The sequence below is a fragment of the Cygnus olor genome, chromosome 1, assembly GCF_009769625.2.
Source record: "Cygnus olor isolate bCygOlo1 chromosome 1, bCygOlo1.pri.v2, whole genome shotgun sequence".
Taxonomy (NCBI): domain Eukaryota; kingdom Metazoa; phylum Chordata; class Aves; order Anseriformes; family Anatidae; genus Cygnus; species Cygnus olor.
Window position 1 is genome coordinate 50,526,349 of NC_049169.1, and position 20,530 is coordinate 50,546,878.

General features: G+C 33.6%; 1 protein-coding gene across 5 annotated transcripts in view; it reads left to right on the forward strand.

Annotated features, from left to right (window-relative positions):
- Positions 1-20,530, forward strand: part of CEP290 (centrosomal protein 290) — a 58,353-nt gene that overhangs the window by 15,029 nt on the left and 22,794 nt on the right. For 4 of the 5 annotated variants that reach the window (XM_040558028.1, XM_040558017.1, XM_040558007.1 and 1 more), the window contains 15 exons: positions 260-372; positions 3,081-3,173; positions 3,502-3,586; positions 4,415-4,557; positions 5,167-5,331; positions 6,813-6,962; positions 7,980-8,095; positions 9,489-9,591; positions 11,548-11,778; positions 12,340-12,513; positions 14,014-14,125; positions 14,399-14,604; positions 17,401-17,552; positions 18,569-18,680; positions 19,502-19,957. In XM_040558028.1, the coding sequence (XP_040413962.1) occupies positions 260-372; positions 3,081-3,173; positions 3,502-3,586; positions 4,415-4,557; positions 5,167-5,331; positions 6,813-6,962; positions 7,980-8,095; positions 9,489-9,591; positions 11,548-11,778; positions 12,340-12,513; positions 14,014-14,125; positions 14,399-14,604; positions 17,401-17,552; positions 18,569-18,680; positions 19,502-19,957 (2,411 nt within the window). The remainder of the gene's footprint in view (positions 1-259; positions 373-3,080; positions 3,174-3,501; positions 3,587-4,414; positions 4,558-5,166; positions 5,332-6,812; positions 6,963-7,979; positions 8,096-9,488; positions 9,592-11,547; positions 11,779-12,339; positions 12,514-14,013; positions 14,126-14,398; positions 14,605-17,400; positions 17,553-18,568; positions 18,681-19,501; positions 19,958-20,530) is intronic. The other variant, XM_040558038.1, reaches the window with a different exon arrangement.

A 20,530-nucleotide genomic window follows, 5' to 3' on the forward strand; every position in this document is an offset into this window, starting at 1 on the left:
TTATAGTTCTTAGATACAGAATAATCTCACCATAATTTCCAGTAAATCTTTGTAATGGATTTGTTTCAGAAAACTTAAAAACTTAAATTCTGTGCCACCTAGGCAAACATAATCTGCTCCAATGGAAAGGTTTACAGCTTCTTACCCTGCAGGTAGTAGAAAACTAGAACTCATATATAGTAGCTTGAATATATTCCCTTGTTTGAAGTCCAAAAAAAAAAATATCATAATAATTTATTGTACATTTACTTGCAATTAGCATTGGATGCTGGTGATGTGCAGATAACAGATAGCTTTACTGAAGAGAAGTGGATGAATAAGAGGAAGTTTGATTTCTTGGACACCCATGATATTGCTGAAGTAAAGGCAAAGGTAGGTTCGTAAACCAAGTTCATAAGCATTTATTGTATTTCGGTTTCAAATAAATATAATATTGGTTTGTAAATACGTTTTCAAATATTTTTATAAGTTTTTATTAACTGCTTTTAAAAAATCCCAAATTAATCTTTTTTTTTTTTTTTTTTTTTGGAATACTAATGAACATTCTTTATTTCTTGTGAGTACGGGCTAGGAACTCATGTAACACGGAAAGGAGAAACACGCTTGCAGATAGAGAAGCATGAGTTAGCCTTTTGAAGTCAGAGAAAGATAGAGCTGAAAAGAGTAAGGCTGTGGGAAATCTACGTAGAAGAACTTGTGGCATACTTGGGAATTTAAATCACTTGGAAAAAAATAGAAATGCTTCTTTGCTTCATTTAGGTTCAAAACATGTGACAGAGTTGCAAGCAGTTAATGACAACTGTAATTCAGAAACTCTTACGATAAAAGAACTTTTCATATCACCAGAACTACAATTTACAGTGGCATCAGGGATAATAGATAATGCAGACATTAGAGAGGTGTCAAAAGACTCAAAATCAGACTGCACAGATTCATTTTCTGTGTATCAGAGAATGTGGCAGGCTTCAGAAGTAAATGACCAAAGTTACAGAAACAAAGTGTCTTTTCTGAATCAAGTGTCTGTAACTTCTAATTCAGATCAAAGAAGTGAGGAAAATTTTTGTGCACGTCTATCTCTTGGCCAGAGCTCTCCGATTTCTTGTGCATCTGTTCTTGGAAAGCCAGTAACTCTCAAAACACAAAGAATGACATTGAAGGATAAGCAGGATTATTTGCAAATAAAGTTTTCTGATTTAAATACCTTTCAAGAAGATGGAGAAGGAAAGACCTGTATAAAAGAATTGCTGCAGGTGAAAACTTTGGAAAGTGAATTTGAAAATGGACATTCAGAATGCTCAGGTCAAGTAGATCCTGTAGAATATCTCATACAGTAGTTGAGAAGGGAATTAGCCTTTCTTAGATCACAGGTGAGGCTCCTTTATAATGTGTGTGCTTATCTGTTGCAGTTATTAAGGAGATAAATTCAAATAATGAAGATATGTTAGTTTAATTTCATCTTTATTTAAATCTATGCAATGATTCAAATAGAATTGGCACATTCTTTAAATTAGAACAAACAAATGCCCAAGTCATTAGTTTGCAGTTGATTTGTTGACTTAGTGTCAAAAAATATAGTGATACATTTTCTTCCTGTCGGTGGAAAAAATTTGCAAAACACACATGCACATCAATATAGATGGGTATGAAGAGGGAATAGTTTTTATTCTATGATCTTATGTGCATTAGTGAAAACAAAATACTTATTTTCCTGCACACCACTTGTATTATTAATGCATACATCTTTACATCGCAAATGAATCGATGGTTGCAACAGTGTATTGAGTGACACAATTTGAGGATAATCATCTTAAAATGTTTTTAAGTACACAGACAAATATCACAGTGCTATTTTGCAAGTATTAGTTGAATAAAGTAGGGACTGATTCAGTCCTTCGACGTGAAAGAAGAGATTTCTGTTAAAAGATACAGATGTTATGTGACTAGAGCATGTCTCCTACATCTAAAGAAAACAGTTGGTGTAAAGTTAGACTTCTGGAATAAGAAAGGCCTTTCCTTCTGGGAAACTTCTAAAAAATTCCCGAGTTTGTTCTTCTATCTTTTTATCTTGGTCAACTGGCAGAGAAATGGATAATATCTATCTGTTCTCAGAAAAACTGAAAAGATTTTCAATTAAAAATTTCATTTATTAAAAAGATCCATAACGACAAAATATTTTAGGTTCTTAGTAGGGTTTTTGAAAACTTGCTAGAATTGTTACAAAAAAAGATTGATTTCAGGATGCTTGCTGTGTTTTATTTATGTGATAAATGATATTAAAAAAAATATTCTCTGGTAGCTTCCAAAATAGTTACTGTAAGATGCTGTGTTAGTTTTTGTATAGCGCAGGTCTTTGTTTTTGGTACTAGAGAGATATTTGGGGCATGAATCAAGTCAGTTCCTGCAGTCTCACGGTCCTACCTGTGTTATATACTTGTAGACTGCTGTTTCAACTGCTGCATGACCAAGAATTTGTGTTTCCCTGGACAGTATTGTATGGGATATACCTTGTGTAATTCTTCTAGTAAATCTGTCTCTGTTGCACTTGCATTTCAGTCAGGAGATTCATATATGGGCTAGGAAGTTTTCATGAAGGCGTAGTCCCAGTTTGAGAAAAAGCTGGGAATAGAACACTAGATGACAAAAATTATATTTTGAATGGATCTAGAAAACATGTTTATTATTTGTCTCGGTTTTGATGAGGAAACATAATGGTTACAATAGATGAGATCAGGAAATAGGTTTTTCCTATCTTTAACTGAAATATTTTGTAACTGAATTTCCGTTGAGCCCTGCTGAGCTATGGTCAGCATATAAGTAACTGATTGAACAATAAATCTGTGTATGTCATACATTTTTCTACTTTACATCATTTTTTCCATGCTATGGGAGTATGCTTTTCTACTTTGGTTTCTCTTAAAATACTCTTAACCAAGCTACAGCATGAATAATGCCTGCTAATTGCATTTTTAGTAGAAAAGAATAAGTGGTTTTTTGATCATTTAGAAGGTAAGTCTTGGAAATATAAACATTTATATAAAAATGGAGACAGAATCATATACTAATAACTTTTTTATTTTAAGAATGAGCAGATATACAGAGATTTGTTGATCAAGAATATACTGAATAGTTATCCAGAATTACAGCTTGAAAAATGGAGAAGCCAGGCAGTGCAGGTAGTACAAGGTGTTTTTTTTTTTTAAAAAAAAAAAAAAAAAAGGATATTTATATAAAGCTTATCTATGCTTTAAATACTTTTTTCCTGATGATTTTGTTGCTATAAATAATGATTTTGTTTCTACAAATTTCCTTGATTGTTGCCATCATAGTAACACATTAGTTTGGCTTGTATACTGCATCAGTGACTATGTCGCTACCAAATATAATTAATTAGCAATATTTTTAAGTGTTAATTTTCATTTAACATTTCTTAACCATACAGTCTTAACGAGAATTCTAATATTCCTAAATTACAATTCTTACTTTTTTTTTTCTTTTCTTTAGAATGAGTATCTTGCAAAAGAACTAAGTGAAAGAGAGAGAGATTTGGAAAAGAACAGGACTGTAATAGTCACATTTCAATCTAAATGTAAGTTGGAACATGTTTTAAAGCCGGGGAATGTTATCAGGTACCTGCAGATTGTTCGTTTATTTGTACTTTTTTTTTTGTGACTGTGACCACAAATATCCATCTGTACAGTTTCTTTTAAAAGCAGGTTGCTTTGGTATCTTTCACAATGATTGAATTTGCCATGTACATGGAATGTTTTTATACAATTATTCTGATAACCTCATGAATTGTGGAATTTTTGGTTGTGAATTGGTTTAAATTGGTAACACAAAGATTACAAAATAATATAAACAACATTTGCAAACTGGAATTTCCTTGAATTCTCTTTAATGACATTTTGTAAAAAGATGTGTTTATATTTCTGTGTGTGAATAAATACGTGTATAGTTTTGCTAATTTTAAACTTAAATTAATGGTAGTAGTACAAGAAACATAGTTTATTCATACTAAATACATTAAACTAGGATCTCTCCTAGTTTTCCTATATACTTCATTTTTACACAGAAGCATTTCAAAGATCACCATGTTTCTGGATCTGTGAAAGTTGATCAGACAGGCTACTAAAAAAGTGAAAACAGTGACAGGAAACATTGAAGAATGGAAGGTTCAGTAAAGTCAAATGTTCCCATGAAGGATTTATCTATTATTTTACTGATATTTCTCCAGCAAAATACATTGTTGGGAAGTACCTAGCAGATCTACTTTAAAATTCATAGTTAATTATGTCTGTATATAATATGAACAATGTTCTTATATATCAAATCAAGAGGTATTATGATGAAATGTCCTAGTAAAAGCTAACTCATTTTTTACTGCTTTTAGACACATTAACAATATTTATTACAGTAAAAGCATTATCAGAAGAGAATAAACAACTTGAACAAGGAATGAAAGAAATACTGCAAGCTGTCAAGGAAATGCAGAATGATCCTAGTGTGAAGGGAGGAGAAACAGCCTTAACAATCCCTAGTTTGGACCGTTTAGTCAATGTAAGCTTACTCGCTTATTTGACCTTATAGGATTTTTAGGTTATATGGATACATATTTTTTAAATTATTGGGTTATTGTATAATTAAATAGTAGCTGGTATATACTTCCTTACTTACAAGTGGGAGTACATAATGTGATTCCTCTGTAAAAAAGCAAATGAAAAATATACAACAAGAAGAGATTTCCAACAGAAATTAAAAACAAACAAACAAACAAAAAACCCTTCAGCTGGCTGGTATAAAACTGTCTTGGTCAAGTTTGTTGTCTTATACATAAAGTTTAAGTTAATGTTCATTTGCATGCCTTGTTGTTGTCTATGTTCTTTGCATATCTGTACAGGATCTGCAGGAAATGTTGAAGAAAAATTACTTATTCAAACATCTTCCTGAAAAATTAGTATTTTCACAGGCAAATGCAATTATTTATATTATGGTATATGATTTAAATTATGTATCATCAGCAAACAGATTAGTAGATTAAAAAAACTTAAAATGTCTCACTTTTTTTCTAAGTTTATGTAGCTTAAAACCAGTTCCAGTTTATTATGGAAAAACAAAGTTTTTCTCTGCTTTTTCTCTGTTTTGTTAATTTAATGTTTACTGTGTTAGGCAATTGAGTCAAAAAACACAGAGGGAATCTTTGATGCTAGTGTGCACTTGAAAGCTCAGGTTGACCAACTTACAGGACGAAATGAAGAATTAAGACAGGAACTGAAACAGAGTCAGAAGGAGGCAACAAGTTTCTCTAATCAGCTGGCAAATGCAAATGAAAAGGTATACAATTTATCTTCCATTATTTAATTTTTACTTAAAAGTTTCTGCTATGATAATTTAGAACAAAAACACACAACGCATAAGATACTGGATTTAGCTTAAGTGAGCAGTGTAATTATAAATATAAATATATATATATATATAGGATTTACCAGTTTGTCCTTTTAAAGTTCAAATCTTACTCTTCTTAATGTTACTTCATCCTGGGAGTATCATATGATGATGTACACCAAGCCTGGCTGTCTTCTGGGGAGAGCTGTACCAAAAAAAGGTTACAGATTTCTTTCTTCAGAAAGCCAGTAGTCTTGTATTTGTTATTTATTTAAATAAATAACAGATTAAGTGTTCTAAAAATGATGAATGATTCTGTAAAATCCTGTATCTTTTTTAGAATTGTATACCGGATTATTTTGAATGCTCCTTCCAAGGCAGGAATGAGGAGTGGAATTTTATTTTACAACAAGCAAAATTTAAGTTTTCCCTTTAGAACATCTTTGGTAATACAAAAAAGATTTGCCAGTAACTAATACTCTTGTAGACTCATAGAAAGGGACCTTAAAGATCATCTAGTTCCAACCCCCTGCCGTGGGCAGGGATGTCACCCACTAGATCAGGTTGCCCAGGGTCCTGTCCAGCCTGGCCTTGAACACCTTCAGGGATGGGACATCCACAGCTTCTCTGGGCAGCCTGTGCCAGTGCCACACTACCCTCTGAGTAAGGAATTTCTTCCTCCTATCTAATATAACACTACCTTTTTTAGTTTAAAATGTTTTCCCCTTGTTCTATCACTACACTGCCTGATAAAGAGCTCCCCCCACACCCATCTTTTCTGTAGGCTGCCTTTAGACATTAGAAGGCTACTACAAAGAATCTCCAGAGCATTCTCTTCTCCAGGCTGAACAATCCCAGCTCTCTCAGCCTGTGTTCATAGGAGGTGCTCCAGCCCTCTGATCATCCTTGTGGTCCTCCTCTGGACTTGCTCTAACAGGTTCATGTCTCGGAGACCCTAGAGCTGAATGCAATTCTGTAGAATACGTTCTCTATAATATTCTGGAATAGTGTTTTTTGAACTGTTAGACTAGAGGACTAGAAAGCTTTTAACAAGTTAAAGGGCAAAGATTTCTTTAGAATAAACCATCAAATGACCACTGCAATAGTTCTATCCAAACTTTATCTTTTAAAAGTTATATAAGTGCACTGTATAAACAGTTCAGAATAAAACTAACAGGTATGTGAATCTGCCCTGATTGCTGGAGTGGTTTGATCAATTTGGCTCAAGCTACTACACATTTAATTATTCACGTAATCACAGTTTTTTTAAAAGGTTACTTTCTAAGAGTGTTTGAATTCTTTAGAATACAAGTGGAACTGAATTAGATTGTTAATAGCAACTGATTTAACTTAGGAAAACTAATAGATTTTCTATCAGGTGCATTTTAATTAAATAACAAGAGTTACTTTGTTTTGTTTATTTTCTTTAGATTACACAACTGAAAAATGAAATTTGCTTATTACGTCAATCAGAAGGTGCCAATATTGTCTTCAAAACAGTGAATCTTCCAGAAGGGATGGCTCTTTCAAGTGTTAATATGATTAATTCTCTGAATGAATACTTAATACGTCTTATACAGGTAAATTGCTTACTCCTTTTTATCAAGATTATTTGTAACATAGAACTCCTTCCTCCAAAATCTACTGTCATGCCATGTATGGACATGGGAGGGCTTTCCAAAATAATTTTGAAGTTTAAACATCTGTAAATTCGTGGGGCTATTCTGTTGTGTTTTGTTTGTTTAAAGCTGTAAATGTTTTGCAGCACTGTAAAACTGGAAACTAAAAATTGTGTATTTGACAACAATTTGGTTTTGTCTGTTTAAAATGGGAATTTTGATCTAAAAATCTTCTTTAAATTTCTCCAGTTTTACGCTTTTTACAAGAAATTCTGGCACTACTGTCTGAATTTCACACCTGGGTCTGAATGTGCAAATCCTACTTTGATCTGTTTTTCTCTGTAAAACAAAGGTCTTTATTTACTGTATGAATTTTCATTCCATTATGTCAAAAATATGTCAACGTTTGTAAAAGTGTGAATAAGTACATTGAAACCGAAGCTTGTGTTTCCCATGGGAAGCATAGAGACCAAGCATATAATAAGAACAAATATTTATTTGAGAAATACAGTAGAAATAAATTGTGTTGTTATTATATTATTTTTTCTGTCTTTGATTACTTTTGTTTATTAGGTAATACTTTTAGTTGCATATGATGATAAAATAGAAAGTCACTTAGGAATGTGAAAAGAAAGCATGACTTTCCAGGTAGATGTTCAATTAGTATTCTTTGTAGACTAAGTATGTGGGCTAACAACATGCCTTGGTATTGTAAATTTTTGGGGCTATAATCTATTGAGCATTTTTGCACTATTTCACACCTAGTAATATGAATGCCAGTGCTTACTGGACTTTTTTTTTTCCATTTGTTGCTTCTACAGAAAAAGAAATTTCATACCTTCAGTTCACAAAATTGATACAGATGAATTGACAGAAGTATCTATCATGAAAAACAAAAGGGAAAACTGTAATTTTAACTAATGCTTTCATGCTTAAAACCTATATTAATGACTTCAATATTTTTATTTGGAAAATTAGGAACTGGAAAATAAAGAACGGTTACTTAAACAATTAGAAGACTCCGTAAAGGACTATAAGCAAAAATTTGCAGTAATTCGTCATCAACAAGGCTTGCTTTATAAAGAGTATCAAAGGTATTGTTCTCTGAATTCTGAAAATTCAGGTATCTAAATGTATAGTATTTTTGAGTACAAGATTCATTACTATGTTGAAGTGTTCTTTGGTTAGTGTCATAAATGCTGCTACTCTTGGATAGGGACTTAATGCACTTCTTTAGTCCTGTAAAGACTCAGAAAACTTAAAAACTACGTTTTCTACCAGATCTTTTTCATAGTGCATACTTTATAACGAGGACTGCAAGATTTCATATCTTCAGTCTCTCATGCTTGTTTCTCTTTCAGACTCTCAGTTCCTTGTATGTTTCATTGAATCTAATTTCTATAAAGTTCTTCTTATGGTCAAAGGATCTTTATTTGGTAAAAGCATAGAGGTCAATCTGTTGATTTGAGTTCTTAACTGACTATTAGTTATCCTTTCTATGTTTGGGCTGAAAATAGCAGTCACTGGATGGCTTTTTGAATAAGGGTGTTTCATCTTGTAGGAACTTCCGTGTGTTCTTTGAATCAGTTAAGACTTCCCAGACATTAATCAAAGACATTATTTTTGTTTGACACATGGAAGTTACAGCTTTTTGAAAATATTAAAGACTATGATATACTGCCTCATTAACAACTAGATTAGGTACATCAGTCAGAGGGATAAGACGATAACTCAAGGCTTCAGCAATTCCTTGAAAATCTTCAAAGGGGTTACAGGTTGAAGTAAGGGGAGGAGATTCTTTGATGTGACGTCCCATAAAGACTCACTTTCAGAGCACCTTCTTCCTTTTCCTCCATTTTCGTCCATTATAGAGGAGATCTTCTTTGAAGAGAAAATATTACTTGGAGATCAGGGACTGAGAAAGGGAAACTCTTTAAGATGTCCTATTCTCTAAGCTGTTCTGAAACACCCTTGATTATTTGTTTAGACTAACCTAAACTATCTTATACGGTCTACAGAAACTTCCTCGTTAGATGTGTAGAGACAGTTCACAATCTTTTGTTTCCAAATAAATAAATAAAAATGGATAGAGGAGAGTAGTTTGGGCCACAACAAGGCTTAATGGTTTTATGGTTTTATCTTTTTTACTAAAATAGAAAAAAATAGAGTGGAAAATGAGGTTGTTTGTGCACTTGAAATAAAATGAATGCAATGGAAAGAAAGACTTGCAAGATGATTGAAACTTTGAGTTAATATTACAGCCATTGCCTGCCATTATATTTAGAAGGCTGACCTCTAATGTTGATTTTGAATATGAGGAACCTAAGTTTTATTTAGAGGGAAAATCATTAATCTAGCAGCAACCTAAACAGAGGAGATAAGTTTTCAATTATCCACCTACAATTTATAATGTCTTTTCCAAATTCCATTTTGAAACTCACCAAGCACTTCATGATTGTAAATGAAAATATGTAATTGCTGTTTTAGTGAAAAGAAAAGCTGGCAGAAAGAATCAGAAGAAATGAAAGAGGAAAAGAAAAAGCTAGAAGAGCAAAAAGAACAGGATGCTACAAAAATAAAGGAATATTTTGTAAGTAATTTTGTCGCTTCCAAAGTAGAAGTGGAAAAACATATTAAGAAGGAGAAGAAAGGTTTTAAAACAGTACTATAATTTGTTAGAAGGTGAAAATGTTGCAGAGAAAAACTGCTCAATTAAAACCAAGTCAGTCGGTGAACTGTACATTCAAAATCAGTATCAACAATACAAAAGGTATATCACGTTATTAAGACACCTACAAAATCTTACCGTAAGCCTAAAAAGTGGAATCCCTGCCAGCTGTCATGGCATTTTTTGATGGCTTCAGGCTTCCAGGGTTCTGGTGTTTTTTTTCTAGCCACATGCATACTCTTCATAAAATCATAGAATGGCTTGCACTGGAAGGGACCTTAAAGATCATCCCGTGCCAACCCCCCACCATGGGCAGAGATACTGCCCACTAGATGAGGTTGCCCAGGGTCCCATCCAGCCTGGCCTTGAACACCTCCAGGGATGGGGCATCCACAGCTTCTCTGGGCATCCTGTTTCAGTGCTTCACCACCCTCTGAGTAAAGAATTTCCATCTAATACCTGATCTAAATCTCCTCTCTTTTAGTTTAAAACCATTCCCCCTTGTACTATTACTATCTGCCTGAGCAAAAAGTCACTCTCTGTCTTTTTTAAAGTATTGCAAGGCTGCAGTGAGGTCTCCCTGGAGCCTTCTCTTCTCCAGGCTGAATATCCCCAGCTCTCTTCATAGGATAGGTGCGGCAGCCCTCTGATCATCTTCATGGCCATTCTCTGGACTTCCTCTAACAGGTGTTCATTGTGCTCTAACATTGGGGCCTCAGACCTGGATACAGCACTCCAAGTGGAGCCTCACAAAGGCAGAGTAGAGGTGGACAATCACCTCCCTTGGCCATCACACTTCTGTTGATGCAGGCCGGAATACACTGGGCTGCCTGGTCTGCAAACGCACACTGCTGGCTGTTGTCATGTTTTTTGTTGACCAGAACCCCAAAGTTCTTCTCCACAAGGCTGCTCTTAATGCGTTCTTCTCCCAGTCTGTTCTCATGTCTGGGATTGCCTTGACCCAGGTTCAGCACCTTGCACTTGCCCTTGTTAAACCTCATTAGGTTCACATGGGCTCACTTATCTAGTTTGTGCAGGTCCCTTTGGATGGCATCCCTTCCTTCTGTTGTGTCAGCTGCACCACTCAGCTTGGTGATGTCTACAAACTTGCTCAGGGTACACTTGTCCACCCTTCAAATCTGTCTCTCTCCAATTTAGAGATAAAGATGTCCTGTGGGACATTAGGCTCATTGAAAACTGGAGGTTTACAGCTCGAATTCTTGCTCCCTGCCTCCTTGCTGAGTTGATGGCAAAGCTAAAGCTCACGTGCCTTCTGTTATCTGAGTCACTATGGTTTCCTCTTCCAGTGCCCCCCAGATTTTGCATTTGCATCCATAGGATCATAGAAGTCATGTGATTACTTCACAAATATTAGCTTGAGCCTCAAAGTGGGAAATTATTAGTGTTTGTTAGGTACTACAGTAATTCTGTTTGGTTTAGAAAATGATTCAAATACATTTGTTTTAATTCTATTTGGTTTAGAAAATGATTCAAATACATTTGTTTTGATTCTAAATGCTATATTAGACTAGTAAAAGGGAAAAAATGAAGATTATGTAGAGAATTACTTTGTTTCTAAGTTAAAAATGTCAGCATTAGCTAAAATTCCTACTAGCCAGATGTATTTAGCTTCTATTCCTCAGAAACAAGTAACTTTGAAGATTAAAAATTTTTAAATTAAATATTAATATTTTAAAATGTTAAGATTAAAATGTGTGTGTTGACTGCGTATGTGTTTTAATAGAAGAAATAAATTATTTTAGATTAATAGAACTTTTACAGTGAGCTTAGAAAATGTATTTCAACAAGGCAAGCTTGTCCATATAGTTGAGTTTTACCATATTTCTGTACGAGGTTCTTGTTAAAATGTTTTTACAGAATTTACTCAGTGCACTTCAGCTGGATCCTGATGAAACAAAAAAATTACTTGCAGAAAATAATAGAAAAATAACTGTATTACAAGTTAATGAAAGGTCATTAACAAGGCAGTATACCACTTTACTTGAAATGGAACGGCATCTTAGAAAAGAAAATGAGAAACTGAAGAGTGAAATGACACATATGGAGACTGCAGTTATAGGGAAAATTGGACACTTGCAGCGATTCAAGGTATAGTTCATAGTAGTAATAGTCCACATTTTTATTTTTACAGTTTGGCAATAAATATACTTACTTTTTTTTTTTTTTTTTAATGGGACAGTTCTAGTTTGTTAAATGCCTTACACAGGTGCTTGCTAAATGCTGTGTTGTCAAAACATTTTTTGTATTTAAATGAGCGTCATAGTACAAAATCTGTCAGTTTTCTGCTTCTGAGGTTGTTAACACAAGTCCTTTTTATTGAAAGTGTCATATGAAAACAAATCTCACGTTTTGGCCTGTCAGTTTGATAGGGCCTGTATTAACTCATCTTTATAAAATATAGTTTTGACAGTGCATTGTGCTGTAGAGGCTACTAATGATAAAATTGCCTAGACAGTTCAATACCAGTGAAATCTTGACAATGTTTATTGCAAGCAATGCATAAAGTTGTATATTAATTTAGTAAAGTAAACCAGTATCATATGCTAAAACGTGTTATTAACTGGTATTCTTTTTTTCTGTATAGTAAATTTTATTTTTCTATTTAAAAATTTAGGAAACTTTAGTAACTCGTATTTATTATTTTCATAGGAAATGGCTAGCTTTAAGATTGCAGCTCTGCAAAAAGTGTTGGATGGTAGTGTGCTGTTGTCTGAGTTAGAACTGGCTAATAAGCAGTATAATACATTAACTGCTAAATACAGAGATATGTTACAAAAAGATAACTTGCTCGTCCAACGGACAACAAACATGGAGCACATGGAGGTAATGTCTGTGTTACATTTAAGCCTTAAGGGAATTAAAAAACAGACCTCATTATACATTCATTCTGCGTTGGTTTTTCCTCTCACTTAATAGAAAGATGGAATAGAAGTTCCAATACTAGTTGGGACAGTTATAACTAGTTGCTAGTCATAACAGTTCCATAGCAGGTATGAGCTGTTGGAGCAAGTCTTGATGTTGCTATCAAATTTTAATTTGCTTACCTGGTACTTCGTCAGTGTACTAAGAAACTTATGAAAGGTCCCAGATTTCATTTCAGTGGGCATACATAAAGGATTTTTTTTGGTGTGTTTTTTTTGCTTGTTTGCATTAAGTTAAGCTGTAGGTATGTTTCTTCACAAAATATTTTTAGTGCTTTGATTACCAAAACCAGGCTGGCAGAGAGAATACTTGTTCTAATCTTAGGTGTTAGAGGTCATAAGGAAAGTAGAATGAGTGTAGATGCTTTCAAAGCTTTCTGCCAAAGTAAGCACTTTTACTCATTCCTGAGTTACAAGAACGAAATGTTCACTTCCAAAAGGCACTAAGTGTGAAATGAACAACTAAATCACCAAATGTTCATGATGTGTTTGCTGTATGTCATAGGAGCTGAAAATCTGTGAACTTCTATATTTGAGTAGAATGGATTTTCATAGAGGTCTGTGAAGCTGGTTTGAAAGATGTGTTGCTATCTTCCACCTTATATTCATGTCAGAAGTAATAGTCCAAGAAGGCATGAATTGTTAGTTCATGTAACATTCTTGTCTATTGGGTTGTCTGTGGTTGACAAGGGCTAAATACATGTGATAGGTAAACTCACTGTACTTTGTCTCTTTGGAATCAGATAGGTGCATTTCACCTAAACAAGGAATGATTCCTTCTCTATTGTATATATTTTTTGTGTGTATGAAAACTTGCAATCCCCATTTCAGTAATTTCACAGAGCTAAATAATCATTCATCAACAGCAAACTAAAAATGTGCTTCAAAAATTCAAAATTGAAAATTTATATTAAGAATTCCATTTGTTTTTTTGGTTAATGTGGAAATCTGTGTTTCTATCTAAAGGAGAGGGGGAACATTTACAAAACTAATGTTTGGCATCGTATTAGATGCCTACAAGAAGCATGTGATCCATCTCAAACACGTACATATGAGCAAAATGAAATATCCTTCCTCCCTTCCGACTGGTAATCATAGGCTTAGTATGACAACCTTAGAGTATAAATTAGATTAAGAAATCTAGGAACCATAGTCAACTGTGACAATAAATATTCACGGTAATAGTAGTTGACAGTAAGATAACAGCAAAAAGAATTTACAGCATCATAAAATCATTCAGAATGTATTATGAGGCAGATTAAGCTATTCTGTTCCAATGCATATTAATTAATGGGTGTGCATAGGTAAAATCTGTTTATTTAAAAGTCTTTATGGATACTAAACATCAAGCTTGCTAGAGTTAAATACTTTGCAGTTACATTCCAACTTTTTTGTCATACAGCGTGAAAATGAATCCTTGAAAGCACAGATAAATTTATTGAATAAGGAACTGGAAATCACAAAAGAGAAACTTCATACTATAGAACAGGCTTGGGAACAAATGACTAAACTGGGTAAGTATGAAAGTTGTATTGCAACACTAAAAAACAAACAGTATGTCCTGTGTAAAAGTAATATTTTACAACATTTTAAAATTCATGTGTCTGTTTAAAATAAAAATGAAAAATTCAAAATTATTTTGTATCTTTCATTAACAGTCTTAGTTTTTTTCAAATAATTTGCTGTGTGTGATTTTTTTTTCCTTTGTATTGTTTCATTTTACTCATCTATTCTACCAAAACGATGTTTGGTATTTTTCTCCCTAATGTAAATATTTTTGAATATAGGGGATGACAATGCCATGGACAAGGCCTCAAAAGTGATAACCAACAGTGAAATTTTGTCCATTTCTAAGAAAATTGCAATGCTGGAAATGAAGGAACTAAATGAAAGACAGAGAGCAGAACATTCACAACAAATGTATGAACATTTAAGGAATACACTAAAGCAAGTAGAAGAACGCAATTTTGAATTGGAAACAAAGTTTGCTGAGGTAAATCTGCTTTGGCACGTCTTAGAAGCATATTTTTGAGTTTTTTAAAAAGAATTAGTTATATATCATTATGGCTCTGACAAATTTATGATGCAAAATATAGTTGCCTTTAAGAGCTGCAATTTTGCATGGACTGGACATCTGTTTTTAAAAAAAGTTTATTTCAAGCAATAGTTGTTCTCTGTAAAATGCGTGATGAGCGACTTGACAGATAGTTTCTTAGTTCTTCAGCAGACTCCTAGAAAAGAGCTGGTTTGTGACCTATTTCTTGTCTAATTCATATGATCCCTGTTGTGCAAATTTTCCCATAATTATCAATTATTCCAAACATGCTAGAACTTTGCAGCCCTTTTGCCAGTGACAGCGTCAAGATTCTTTTGCAGACTGTGTTCTTCTGTCACGTGTCAAGCATTTTCTATAATACAGGAATGTAAGTCATGTGCTGTTGCAGGTGATGATCCTTATGTGTGCAAGTCTGTGGGGCCAGATGGGACTAGGGAAATGATTGTCTCCCCTGTACTCGGCTCTGGTGAAGCCATACCTCTAGTACTGTGTTCAGTTTTGGGCCCCTCACTACAAGAAGGACATCAAGGTGCTGGACTGTGTCCGAAGAAGAGCAAGGAAGCTGGTGAAGGGTCTAGAAAACAAGTCTTACAAGGAGCAGCTGAGGGAGCTGGGTTTGCTTAGCTTGGTGAAGAGGAGGCTCAAGGGAGACCTTATTGTACTTCACAATTATATTAAAGGAGGTTGTAGTGAGGTGGGGATTGGTCCCTTCTCCCACACACCAAGTGATAAAACGAGGAAATGGCCTCAAGCTGTGACAGGGGAGGTTTAGCTTGAATATTAGGAGAAATTTCTTTACTGAATGGGTTGTGTGGCATTGGAACCACATTGAGTCACCATCCCTGGAGGTCTTCAAGAAACGTGTAGATGTAGAACTTAGTAGCATGGTTTACTGGTGGACTTGTCAGTACTAGGTTAAAGGTTGGACTAGATGATCTTAGAGGTCTTTTCCAACCTGTATGATTCCATGATTATAATTCCTGTTATATCCGTCTTAATCTTGCTAGATTTTTTCCCCTCAATATTCCTATTTGAAAGTTGTTCCATAAATAAATTATGTAGTAGGAGGAGACTTCATTCTAATTTCCAGTCTAAATTTATTTTTAATCAGTCGTACACATTTGTTCTTCTGCCAGTATTGGCCTATAACTTAAACAAAAGGGAAGAATAGTTCTGTTGATAGGTATCGATAGACTGTATTCATTCCCCCTTCTCATGCTTTACCAGACTACAGTCTAGTTTATTTTGATCTGCTGTGAAGTGGATTCTCCATTTCTCTGTCATTTTAGTAGTGTTTGTTACACTGTTCTGATTTGAATTAATTGGGGAGATGGAGTATCTGAAAGAGTATAAAGCTTTTCAGCAGCAGTATTGTTAAAGCTCATTATGATAGAATGACTTATTTCATTAAGAAATACCTCAGGTGCTGCACACAAAGATAATATCTCCCTTTTTCTATTTTGAATATGTTATATGTCTTGTGATATACTTAGGTATGCTGGTCTTCCTTCATTTTTATTTGATGAACTCCTAATACCACAATTTTTTCTTACTGGTTCCTCTGCATACTCCTTTTTAACCTAATTTCTGTAGTTCTAAAGCATCCATTTTCTGTTTCATATATTCTTGTTGCCAAGAACTCCTAACTGAGCATGATTCCTTTCTTTTTTTCCCATGTAACAAGATTGTGTTAAGGTTAGTTAATGAAAATTGTGAGATCACTTTCACTTTAAGAGTTGAAAGGAAATCCTCGCCTTTTGAGCTCATAAATCTATTTCAACATGACTCTGTTTTCATACCCTTTTTACAGTTCCCACAATAACCTCTATTTGAATAGTTTATTATTTTTCCAGATTAAAAAAAAAAAAAAGCCTGGAATACGTGAACTCCAGACAATAAGATATACCACACATTTTTGTTTGTTTAGTAAATCAGTTATTTATGAGTGGTATCAGATCAATCTGCTACAACTATATTTGGTAAATTAATTGCTGAGGATTCTCTGTGTCACCTAACGCTTTTCAGTTATTCATCTTTTCCTAATTGTCTTTGAAGTGAAACACTGGTTGCTCAGTATTTGATAATCAACTTGAAAAATCAGGCTGCTTGATTGATAAAGTTCTTTTTAAAAGGAACAAAAGAACTATGGTGTTAGGGTCTGGGCAGTTATTGCCAGTATTTGTATTACCAATCCCAATATGCTGGACAGTATATTAAATGGTTAAGTTAAAATTAATTTCCTAAAGAGTAAAGTCTTACTACTTTTTTCTTTTTCTTTTTCTTTTTCTTTTTCTTTTTCTTTTTCTTTTTCTTTTTCTTTTTCTTTTTCTTTTTCTTTTTCTTTTTCTTTTTCTTTTTCTTTTTCTTTTTCTTTTTCTTTTTCTTTTTCTTTTTTTCTTTTTCTTTTTCTTTTTCTTTTTCTTTTTTTCTTTTTCTTTTTCATATTTAGTATAAAATGAAGTACTTTGCTGTAATGGTTTTAAGAAAATTTACCAGTTGAAGTAGGGTTTAATTTAGAATCCTGTTCCTGTGCTGATCTGCGTATCTATGTGTAGGTAATGCTGCGAACAAAAAGATGTTTAAAGAGAGGAAGGGAAACTACTTTTCAAACACAGATGAACAATGTTTTGTAATGACCTAAAAAAAATACTTTGGGCACTTCTTTTTCTTTGCAGATTTGGGAGCAGTTGTGTTCTTATGATACCATTTTTTTTTATTTTTTTATTTTTTAAGCTCACCAAAATCAACCTTGAGGCACAGAAAGTAGAACAGGAATTAAGAGATGAACTCTCAAATAGTGTAAGTAAGGCAGTAAGTGATGCAGACAGACGACAAATCATGGACTTAGAGAAGCGTGAGATGGAGCTCAAGATTGAAGTATCAAAGTAAGTGCTGAAGTAACGAATTCAGAATGCAGTATGTTTGGAAGCATGTAATAATTAAAACTATACAGGCTTATATAGGATACCGCTTGTATATAACAATTTTCAGTGCCTGATTTTTTTTTTTTTCTTTGACATTTATAAATGCCAAATTTGGAGTTGAAATTTAGCATTTTATTCAGGCACTACAAAGTAAGTCATTTGCTTCATTGCGATTTGAACAAAGAATTAAGTGCTGACCTGGATAGACAAAGGTAAGTGTATCCTTAAATATTCACTACTAGTGTGTTTAAACTAATTAATTAAGGTTTGTTTTGTTTCTTTGCCACAACCTCCCTTAAATGTATAAAAAATTAATGAAAGGTGTTGGAAAGTAATTCTTACTTTCAAAGAGTCATAGATGTCTTGAAGATGAATCTGTGGTAGTTTTTTTCTTTGTTTTTTTGTGGTGTTTTTTTTTTGCCATTTATTTAAGAGATTAACTTTGTATGCATACATTTTTAAAAAAGAAAAAACTTTCCAGATTTTGATGAGATTGTTGTAATGGATATTGGTCTTTGAGTAAATTATGTAATGCTGTTACATTCCTAAATCAGCAAAGTCTGTGGGGATATTTGCAGTGATTTTGATGCTGAAAATGAGGGATTAGACTTGGGGAAACAGAGAATGGAATAGAAAAATTAATCTTGGTGCATATATGATTTATGTTCTGAAATGGGAGAGAAATAGAGAAGGAGGGAAGTGCATAGTTCAGATAAAAAAACATTGGCAACATTTTCCTTGAGAAGATTACTGCTAGCAAATTTACAGGAAAATAACCAACAATAAAGGTGAAATACTATACAGAAGAATTTTTATAACAAGGATGCTGAGTAGTAGCATTTTTATGCTAAAAAGCAAAAAGTCATAAAATGTTTTGATACAAGGAAACATATATCTTTTCTTAGCATGTTCTGTGTAGAAAAACTTAAGTTATTCATGGGTTTCAAGTGACACAATGCTGTTGTTTCCCCTGCAAGGTTAAGAGAACTGTCTGATGTTGCAAACATGCAAGTTGAAGCTTTAGAGGCTCGCCAACAATGTAGAGAGAAGGAAGTAGAATCTCTTAGAATGCAAGTTTTAGACTGTCAGGTATGGTAAAATTCAACCTTGATTATGCAGTTTGGATTTTTTTTTAACATATATTTTTCCCCAGGGAAGGGAACAGGGAAGAAATGAAATAATTGTACAATGAATTAGGAAACTGCAAAAGTATTTCAGAAGGATCTTACCAAGCCAATCCATTGTCCATACCTTTTCAAGAGATCTACATTACTTTAACAGTTGCTTTTTCTTCTTTCATTTCTAGTTGCATAGCTATTAAAAAAAAAAAAAAAAAAGATCCTGGGCTTTTCTCCATGTTATCTAGGTATATTTCTATATAATTAATTACCTTTGGTCCTGCAGTGAGTTTTTACATATAAAACCAGGAAAGTTTGATAATGGTGTTTTGTTTGTTTGTTTGTTCTTTACAAGACAGGCAGTGACTTGTGAATCTCAAAGATCAGGCTATATTAACAAAACATAATTTTGTTTTGTTGTTAGGTAAAACAATTTCTTGGGATTGTTTCCATGTTCTGGAATGGTTTTAGTCCCTAAACACAACACTTCTACCAGCTTTTATGGTATTATATTTCCTAAGTTTGAGTATGCTTTTCTTTCCCGTTTCCTGGTATTGTGGAAAGAGATGATTTTTACAATCAGTATTTGAAAATCTCTGTTTATAATGTGGATGTAGAAACGAGAGTGGAAAAATAAAAAGCTGTGTTTAAAGGCTAATTCTTGCTCTTATCTGTGGGGAGAAAAATATATGCGATATTTAAAATACAGAAAAAGTAATAGCTTTTTTATAAGTACACTGCATTCACATATTTAAAATGAAAAATAATTTTGCTCTATATTTTGATTCTTAGGCACAGTCAGATGAAAAAGCAGTTATTGCAAAACTGCATCAGCATATCATAGCCCTTCAAGGCAGTGAATCCATTGCTGTAGGCAAGCTAGAGACACTAAAATTGAAACTACAGAAGATGGAGATCCATAATCTACGTTTAGAGCAGAAACTTGATGAGAGAGAGCAAGCCCTGTATTTTGCCCGACTGGAAGGAAGGAATAGAGCCAAACACCTACGACAGACAGTTCAGTCTTTGCGGCGACAGTTCAGCGGTGCTCTGCCTTTAGTACAACAAGAAAAATTCTCTAAAACAATGATTCAGCTACAGAATGACAAACTAAAGATCCTGGAAGAAGTTCGGCATGCCCAGCAGGAGCGTCGAAATGCAGAAAACAGAGCACTGGAGGTGGAGTTAAAGCTGAAAAGTTTAGAAGAATTATTAATTACATTGAAGGATACAAGAGGAGCTCAAAAGGTTCTCTGTCTTAAAACTTTGAATAGCTTTGTTAATCTGATGTGCATTTAAACTAAATTTCATTTCAGTGTGTTTTCTAAACCTCTGTTTTAATGGAGAAATTAATGATTTCAGAATATATGGTGACAGCTATCATTTTTTGGCTTTCCTATTTTAAAAAAGTAATAACATCTTTAGTTATTTGCCATGTAAAAGTCAGTACAGTCAGATTTACTAATTTTCTTCTGTGCCTATGTAAGTGGCATAGGAAGTAGGGACTTACTGTGAATTAAATAAAATGGAATTAAATTATGAATTAAATTAAATTATGCACTGAATGAAATTAAACACAGAGTAATACTCTGAAGTTCTGTTCCAAGAGCTTGCATTGAAATCTTTACAAATCCATGTTTTTTAAATAAATCCCAGGGCAGCATGGTCAGAAAGGGTGTTATACCCATGTAATTTGCGTAATTTTATTTTGCTGTTGTAGACAATGTTGCCTTGCAATTTGAATAAGGCTTTCTCACTTCTCTTCCAGATCCCTGTGTAGTATATGTGTTTTTTTTTTTTGTCACAATTAAAGATGTCTGC